This window comes from Atta colombica, unplaced genomic scaffold, assembly GCF_001594045.1.
Source record: "Atta colombica isolate Treedump-2 unplaced genomic scaffold, Acol1.0 scaffold58, whole genome shotgun sequence".
NCBI lineage: Eukaryota > Metazoa > Arthropoda > Insecta > Hymenoptera > Formicidae > Atta > Atta colombica.
The window spans coordinates 522,444-531,803 of NW_017259548.1; the positions used below are offsets into that span (position 1 = coordinate 522,444).

Here is a 9,360-nt window from a genome sequence, read left to right on the forward strand (position 1 = left end):
AACTGAAAAATCTGATTTGTGAAACATAAAATTATTCCAAATCATTACTATTTAAAAATTAATAAAATGGATTTCAGGATCTCTAAAATTCATATGTTCCAGTTATGTTAAAGCGTTTCTTACTTTCAGGAAAATCATATGAAAAAGTATTCGTCAAGCGATAAGCTTATCTCCCTCCTTGCATAAAGGTTTCAACTTCGTACATATAAAATGTACATATAAAATGAAATTCTGATCTAGGCTTATTCTAAAAAAATTATCTAGAATTAAATTCTTAAAAAATTCCTTTCCTAACCACATGACGATAAAGTTATCAGGAAATTCTTTTCTCAATACGTCATACGTTTATCTGAAATACACTAACCGCTGAGTGTCGAATTATATATGATAATTTGTAGCACGTTACCAATATTTGACAAAAAAAAAATTGGAAAAACAGTACTACAAATTATTTACTATCGATTTTATTGATATGATGATGATGAATGATAATGATGATGATGATAAATTACAAGTGCTTGTCACTGTGTCATATTACAGTGATAATACATTGATGATTTCTCACGATATATCTGTAGTTTGTACAATTTTAGCATATTAGTAATGATACAAAGATAGTAGTTCACACTGTCGGTTTAGTTTCAGAGACCAGATTGAAAAATTTCTTTAAAATGATATTACAAGCGTATCTTACAGCAACATTATATTCACAATTTTGCAGGAAATAAATGTCTAGTACTGACAAGAAAGTGGTTAAATAATATATAATGTACAATTGTAATGCTATAAATATTATAAATATCGAGGCAATTTAAGAGGTAATTTAGGGCTAAAATTCCAACATTACATAAATTATACTCCTACAATGAGAAAAATATTCTAGTTGCAGCGACAAAAAGTATAAACAAAATTGATTAAATGAATCAGAATTCTGATTATCTCGAATAAGATGTTTGATAGATTTAATTGCGTTCTATTTGTATTTTTCTGATCTCTACCAGAATTTCAATTAAGGCAATGAAATTTTTTTCAATTTAACAAAAATATATAATAATTTAGGTATTATTTAGGATTGCATCGGCATTGACTATATACAAATAGAAAGAATGCAATTGTGCTGCATCTTGTACGTAATATAGATATTCCATAATTGTACACGTCAAAGAATGAAAAGAGAAATTACACATAAATTAAAATATTTCCTCGTAATTGACTTCAATTACTTACCAATAAAAATCTACGCGACGGACATGCGTACACAAACTCGTACGTTGCGAATTATTCGAGACATTTGCAGATTATAATATACTTTTTTTAAAAATATTATTCGTAATAGTTTCATTTCGCAAGAGATTGTTTGATTCTTTTCATTTCGATCGTATAAACTGATATTCTTAGATATAAATACGTGATAGTGAAACTTGTCAAATTAAAATTCCAAAATTCTAATTCCTAAGGGTAGACTTTTTTATAGTCCTCCCCCTGATCTCTCGACGCTTATTTGTTTCTTGAGTATTTCCTTTTCATGCTGTGCTTCCTCCATTTCAGCCATCCGCGCAAAACGTGAATATGCCACATGACCAGATTTTATAGCTGACATCATCTGTATATAAAAAATGATACAAGTTTATATATGTGTATATAGCATAAAAAAATGATTTATGCAAATGTTAAAAGAATATTATATTATAAAAATAGTATGAAATAACTTTGATTACATCATAACACATGCAATAAATATAAAAAAAGAACACAAAGCATTGCAACAAACTGATAATTTTGCTAATTGCTAATTTCTCTGTCAATTCAGAAATTATCAGGAATTACTACACATAATAGTGTTAAAAAAGAAACGAAATCATTCTAAAAAAACTATTGTATTGTATAATGCATAACGAAAAAACAAATATGCGAAAAAAAATCCGACTGTGACTGTGTGCATTATGCGCAATGTCACAGACCTGAAGATATTCATCCAATTCAACTTGACCGTTCATATTGGTATCGATTTCACGCAGAATTTCGTGAAGTTCATCACCCGGTACTTCCTTATCTCCAAAGAGCTGTGAAGAGAAAGAATATACATTGAGTATATGTTTGATGATTTACCTGCAAGTAATCTGACAATTCCATTTGGCCATTGTAAGCAACATCAATTTCACTCAACAAGCTGTGCATCTCATCCTGGTTCATATGTATACCTAACACCTATGTATCGGCGACGTTAATGGATATCGATAATTAAAGAAAGTAGATAAAAAAATGTCAGAGGTACCGGAGAGATGCCGAAATATATATATGCAAACCTTTAGTCCTCGTCTAATGTCATTGATAGACACATATCCTTTCTTATCTTTGTCTATAATTCGGAAGCGCTTGATGTAAAGTTGGATCTCATCCTTGGTGAGATTGATAGGAATCTTGTCGCGGGAAGCACGGTTCACCATCTGACCCATCTCTTGAGCGAGAAACTCACTGGCCTCGCGATGCTGCTTCTTCTTCTCCTCTGCCGACCAATGCAATTCCTCGGCCATGATATCTACAATACCTGGCAGTGCCTCTTGAGCTGCTTGGACATTTAGGAAAGCGAGTCGTAATCGACGTGCAATCATATCGATCGCAGTTCTAGCATATTCTCGTACACCGTAGCGTATCTGAAATACAACATTTAAAATATTTTATGAGAAGATATAATTGTAGATCAAAAAGACCCTGCATTAATTATATGGAAAGTGAGATTCCGGAAATGATTTAGTTTTCACATATAATACAACTTATATATAGTGAACAAAAGATATATAATAAATAAAAACAAGATAACATACAAGGCTTAATAACAAGAATAATTGAACTATGGTGTACCAAAAATATAAAACTTGTGTTTATAGAACACCTTTAATACGCAGTTAAAAAGTATCCATTATTAAATCTTATGTCTAGGAGATATTTTCTGTTCACTACATTATAAGTTATATTAGATATAAAAAATAATTTATTTCATCAGAAGAACTCGATTTTCTATGATTAGTATGTAGGCGTGTTCTTTGAACAATTACTTCAGCATCGATGTATGGAAATTCCGGATGAATTTTCTTTCCAATGATAGGCCATCGTTTTCCCGTAAGCGAGGCCATTTTAGCTACGGCAAATGCACGATCTCCATAGCTCTTGGACAAATGTTGCGCGACCTCGCATTCCAAACCGAAATCTTGCACCAATCTAATGTACATTGTGGGGCTCCAGCCCTGAGCGCCTTCCAGAAGAAAACCATCCGTCTGGCAGGGTCTTTCTGGTTTTAGCTCGCAAGCTTTAAACGAATATTTATGAGTCTTTTATAACATTTTACGTTTAATTCTGCCGATATACCTTTTATAGCCGTGTCAATGGTTTCTTGAGCCATCGCTCGGTAAGTTGTCCATTTGCCGCCTGCTATTGTGATGAGATTTGTAGGACTGACGTGCACGATATGATTCCTAGCGAGTGATTGCGTATTCGGTTTATTCGGATCGGAAACGAGCGGCCTAATACCGCTCCAGGCAGAAAGAACGTCTCCGCGACGCACTTCAACGTCTGGGTTCAGGTAATTTTTCACTTCCTGCAGAATAAACATGATCTCGTCTTCCGTAGGCCGAGGATTGTGTGTTACCTCGCAAGGCAAATCGGTTGTTCCTGCAATTGTTTGCTTTTGCCATGGTAAAAAGAAAATCACCCGGCCGTCACTCGTTGCTGGATCAAGTAGACCCATTTGATCAGGACTGAAAATATTGTAAAAGAAGCGTTGGTGTATCGATGGTGTATCGATTATAATGAAGTTAACAATATGCTATTAACCTCCGAAACTGATGATGAATCTATTAAATTCTTTATACAGAGATTGTTTGGATAACAAAGATTCTGATAAATAAATATAATTCACATTCTCTGTGAAGTAATGTGAAAATAAAAAAATATTATTATATATGAATTTAAATTAGTTCTTACTTCTTGTATTATTTGTTATTATTACAGCAATTGCCATTTTATCCAAAAATGTTAAACAATTAAATTTTCTTCATGTTATATTTACAAATTTGAATTAGCCTTATTAAAATAAACTTAGAATTAATTCTTTTTTTTATATAAATTACAATTGTCATTTTGGTTCCTTAAAATTAATTAATGCCTTTAATCAACATATATTAAATGAATCTCACAAATTCAATGTCAATAACAGATTTTAACATCAGCTTCAAAGAGTTAATGTTATTTTAGCAATACATCGTTCTTTTTACCTGTAATATCCTGGCAATACTATGTGAACGCCAGAAGACGGAGCGCAGATAGATTGGACACTTTGATCGTCCATCTTTCTAATATGATCAGTGAAGGGACCAGTCGCATTAATTATCGCCTTGGCCTTTACATCCCATTCCTCTCCCGTGAGTTCGTCTTTAAGGTGAGCTCCCACAAGGACTCGTTTGCCATCCTTTTTGGACAGGGAAAGATATTTTTATAAAATATTCTCATATTTTCATTCGAATATTTGTGAATACCTGACACTTACCTTGTCAAGACCTTTTAATAAATTGACTACTTTAACATGATTTACGACCGTTGCGCCGTGTCTTGAAGCTGTTAGAGCAATGGCCAGATTCATCCTAGCATCATCTTGTTGGCCTGTCAAATAGCACATTTATTCAAGAGACAGATAGCTCGTCTATATAAAAATTGTAAAAGAGATAAAAAGAGAGATAACAAGATGGCTACCGTCATAATAGACAATAGCTCCCGTTAGTTTGTCGCCTTTCAGCATTGGAAAAAGTTCCAGAGCGTTCGATTTACTCAAATAATACGATGATTTGACGGTTTTGCTACCCGCTACCAGATCGTACATCTTAATGCCAAACCAGTAATAAGGAATTTGCCACCATCTGACAAAAATAGTAGAAATATATGTGAAAAAGAACATGCAGCATCAGAATTATTTATACTCATTCATAAACGTACGTGTAAACAGGCAGCATAATAGGCAATGGATGTGCTAGATATGGTGCGTTTTTCAGCATTGATGCACGTTCATGAAGTGCTTCTTTCACCATTCTATATTGCTCGATGTCCACTTGCATGATCGCTTTTTGCAGATATCGTACGCCACCGTGGATTAACTTCGTGCTGCGGGATGATGTGCCAGATGCAAAGTCATCGGCTTCAACTAACGCAGTTTTTAGACCTTCGAAAAAAAGTGGAAGTATATGGCTTCACTTGAGCAAGCAAAAAAAGAAGACATTTAGCGATCGTACCTCGTGTGCAAGCGTCTAGAGCACATCCTGCTCCCGTTGCACCACCTCCGATTATTAAAACGTCGTAGTCTTGCGATTTTAAAGTTTTTACTTGATCTTCTCGTGTTGGTAAAGTCCTTCGAGGCGGTCTTGGTTTCCACTTCATTTCAGCGTGTACCTACAATCAAGTATATAGATACTTTATTTAATTTTTTCATTAAAATGTCATTTGTTATAACATATAATTTTAAAAAATCGTTTTAATTGCTTGAAAAAAAAAGAAAAAAAAGAAAGAAACAATATTTTTAAAGAAAAAAAGGAAAAATGTTCTTAAAGAAACATATATTTATTTCTTTACACTCAATTATTATACAAAAATTGCATTTTAAAATTAATATTGCAATATTTTAATGATTCAAAATCTAAATTTTATTTCTTGGAAAACTTTTCCAAGTTGTATCATTGTTACATCAAATGAGTAATAAGTGTATATGATATATCAGATATCTCAACAGGACACATCACATTATATAACATATAATAATAAGTGGACGTGCATGCGGAATCTTTGAAGAATCTCAGCATCTTAGATCTCTTGAAGCATCTCATGATCATGTCTGATTAAGTTGTATACTGACCGTGGTATCTGGCAAGAGGAAGTACGAAGTAAGAGTACCAGCACCTACAGCACTTGCTCCAGCAACAAACCATCTGAGCGACGCCATCGTCTATCACTAGTTCCTCTCGATTTTTTTGAGGAAATCTGAAATCCAGAAAAGAGCATGATGATATAATTATGAATACAAAATCTAGGCGATAGAATTCTCTCTCTCTCTCTCTCTCTCTCTCTCTCTCTCTCTCTCTTATATCTAAAATTATATATTATATAATATATAATTTATACAATTAAGAAATATGTAATATAAATAAAAAAAAGCTGAGGAATAAATTGACATTTTCTTTTTTATATAAATGTGAAGTAAATGCTGTTAAATGCTTATTAAATACTTGGAGCAAGTACGTTTTTTTTCATCAAAGTACAAAATGCTAAAAAGAAAATATCTTAATTTCAAAAAAAATAAAAGAAAAATATCCAAGATAATGATGTTGTTTAAATGATACTCATTCAGCTTAATTTTGGAATGGTAAATTTTAAATTAAGCTTGCTTAATAAAAATTTATAAAAAACAAGAAAATATATTGTAGTTGTGGAAATTTTTGATAACTGATTTGATTTCGATCATCTCGCTGAAAGACACCCTTCCTCCGTTTTTTTTTTCGAACTTTTAGCAGCTTTTAACAGTAAGTTGAAAATAAAAAGATAAAGAATAATTCTAAAGCATAGTAAAATAATTAACATTAAAAATGCCAAAACATTAATTAAAAATATTGGTTACATTCAATAGAAAAAAAACTTTGCAACTATTGTTAAGATTTTTTTGGTTCGATTGGTTTATACATTTTGATCTACACTATTAAATTTATAGTGTCAAATTATATTCAATTTGAATTATTTTTAATCATATCTAAAGTATCAAATTTAATTCAAGTTTTATTATTTACTAAATTAATATAAATATTGTTTTCTTTAAAATTACCCACAGAAATAAATTTACATTTTGACACACATAGAAGTAAAAGATAACAGAATGTTTATTAATTCAAAAGAGATCGGGTTGCTCCTTTGATTTCTAACAGTGTAATAAGCAAACTAAAAGTAAAAATCAATTATATAAAATTGTATAATAGTTGCAAAGCTGTTTTTTTTTTATCAGTTGAGAAAGATCTAAACTGGTGCATTTTATAGTCTTATATGCTGCGCATTCAACATACGCAATCTATAAATAATTTAAAGATTGTGCATTGTGTCGTGAAATACTCGCAACGCAAAGTGGGATTCATTATTATTATCACTAGCATAATGACAAGTGATCTGTTTAATGACCCTGATAAGATGCCGAAAACCGAAACATATGGGATTGCGTGATATTCAACGTGATTACGACCATGCGGGGGAAGACGATAAAGGCACAATCATGTAATCGACTCGTGCATAGGAATCCGGGTATCGACAGTTGGTGACTGTCTGGCGGGATGCTATCTTGATCTTTAAATCTCGTCTCTATGTATTATAGGCATGAATCATACAGACCTGAAAAAAAGGAATAAAATGGTAATACTATTGGTATGATTCATGTTTCCGGCAGATAACGTATCGTTACGAAATTCTTATCTTTCCACGTGGAGAACTCGATGGCGGTCGAGCTATAGCCGGCGATTCGGGCTCGTTTGGGAAAGGGAGCTCTTACAAGACAAAGCACCTTGAAACGCGCAGACATAACGTATAACATGAGAACACAATGCTAGGCGGGATGTCGCAAGGTCAGGTTAAAATAGCGCCTGCGAGCGCTCACGGCGGTATGTCCGTGCCAAGTTTATCAAATGAAATGTCACTTGCATTCCCCATTACGCATAACGCATTATTTATCTTACGCGTTATTCAATCCTTGTCTCGAGGCTCTCATGTTATAAGACTTATGATTCAGCGTTGTCGTTTCCAGACGTTTTTATAATCGAATATATTTTTAGTCGAATGTAAGTTGACTGTCTCGAGAGAGGATTCGGGAGGAAAATCGTTCACTAAAAAATGACATTGCTAGTTGATATCGAAATGGCAAGGCAATTGGGAAACCGGAGTCTAAATTGGCAACCGGTTTTTGACGAATGACATACTCACTGCGAGCTAAAGAGACGCAACTTTCACTCACGTCAAACGGATAGCCTGACACTAGGATTCCGCGTGGCGCATTATCTTCAATTTTCTTCCTGCTGCCTGCAGATACTCTCACCAGACAAACCCACAACCGACGGCCAATGTCGACCAATGTCGACTGAGCTGCAACTCGACGACGATCGTCAAAATATAATAGCTATAGAGCGACCGTTCGTCATGTTTCCGCTGCTGACCAATAGAGAGTGTCAATTAATGAACTGTCGTATCGGCAGCAGATTTTTACGTAGAGATCTCTTCGTTAGCGATCTATGAATATGTCGATTCGTCATGTCGATCAATTGGAATTCGAGTCAAGAACGAGGGCATACAATATCCATCAAATTCTTTATCTTTTTCTAATATTAATTTCTTCCAATATAAATTAGCTTCTCGTCTGTTTTTATCAATGCAGATTACTCGAATCTTGGTTTATTATCTTTTTTTAGAAGAGAAATTCTAAGAATTAATTCTATTTCAATGTAGATTAACTTTAATCTCAATTTAATTTTGCATTTTTTTCTAGTTCTAAAAATTATATAAAGTACAAACAAAATAAAGTAAATTAATCTATATATTGATAGAACATTCTTAGAATTGGAAAGAAATAAAAAACTAGCAAACTGAAATTAAAGTTAAAGTTCTACTTTGATAAAAATATGCACAAGGATAACTTCGATGAGACTTCGATTAACTTAATCAGCGATTAATTTGCTAATATCTGTATTATTTTGTCAAATGTGAATAGAATTATTTAATATATGGAAAAAATTGAAGACAAATATTATATATCAATGAAAAAAATTTTTTATATTTCTAAAAAATTTTCAATTTTAAATATAAATAAAGATTTCTGAAAAAAATACCTTCAACTTCAGATTTGTTAAATTTTCTTTGAAAATTATACGAGACATAGAATATTTCAAAATTTACACATGTATATAAAAATGATAAAATTCTGGAAATTTCAGAAAAATTATATAAAGAATTCTAAGAAAAACTTTCAAGGGTGATTGGAAATTTTTCTCGAAGCAATTCTGCCGGTTGAATTAATCATCGATCAAGTTAATTAAAGTCACCTACAGGTTCGCAATATCGTATAAATACATATCACGTTGAAACAAAATAATACTCTTTGTTATTTAACAGCAAATATCTGTACAAGTTAGGCACTCGCGTATGTCACGAATTATCATTCGTGTAAAGGTTCATATACATAAAAGTTTCGTACGCTGGGTGTGTTATATCGATCGAAAACTTAACTCTAGGGACATACATTGTCATGTATAGCTATAACGCCTGTAAAATATATATATTATATATATATTTATC

General features: G+C 32.5%; 1 protein-coding gene across 4 annotated transcripts; it reads right to left on the reverse strand.

Annotated features, from left to right (window-relative positions):
- Window positions 1-686: 686 nt before the first annotated feature.
- On the reverse strand, window positions 687-8,157 carry LOC108692087 (glycerol-3-phosphate dehydrogenase, mitochondrial). 4 transcript variants are annotated; one of them, XM_018200207.1, is made up of 12 exons: window positions 7,996-8,157; window positions 5,897-6,021; window positions 5,280-5,436; window positions 4,987-5,209; window positions 4,747-4,910; window positions 4,544-4,656; window positions 4,272-4,465; window positions 3,367-3,755; window positions 3,057-3,307; window positions 2,307-2,654; window positions 2,110-2,208; window positions 687-1,603 (listed from the first exon to the last, which is right to left on the reverse strand). In XM_018200207.1, exons 2-12 carry the CDS (start codon window positions 5,981-5,983, stop codon window positions 1,469-1,471), a joined length of 2,160 nt encoding a protein of 719 aa, XP_018055696.1. In that variant the 5' UTR covers window positions 5,984-6,021; window positions 7,996-8,157; the 3' UTR covers window positions 687-1,468. The 4 variants fall into 4 exon arrangements, with proteins under 4 accessions (XP_018055696.1, XP_018055694.1, XP_018055693.1 ...); XM_018200205.1 differs by lacking the exon at window positions 2,110-2,208 and adding an exon at window positions 1,962-2,063 and having other exon boundaries at window positions 8,027-8,156; XM_018200204.1 differs by lacking the exon at window positions 2,110-2,208 and adding an exon at window positions 1,962-2,063 and having other exon boundaries at window positions 7,996-8,156.
- Window positions 8,158-9,360: the final 1,203 nt, after the last annotated feature.

What these genes read in the sequence shown, in the direction of transcription:
- LOC108692087 (XM_018200205.1), bottom strand. Translation starts at nt 5,983, where the DNA reads ATGGCGTCGCTCAGATGGTTTGTTGCTGGAGCAAGTGCTGTAGGTGCT. An exon ending in GTATTGCCAGGATATTACAG is followed by an intron (nt 3,756 to 4,271) that starts GTAAAAAGAACG and finishes CAATATTTTCAG; the next exon opens with TCCTGATCAAATGGGTCTAC. An exon ending in AATTGGATGAATATCTTCAG is followed by an intron (nt 1,604 to 1,961) that starts GTCTGTGACATT and finishes TTTTATATACAG; the next exon opens with ATGATGTCAGCTATAAAATC.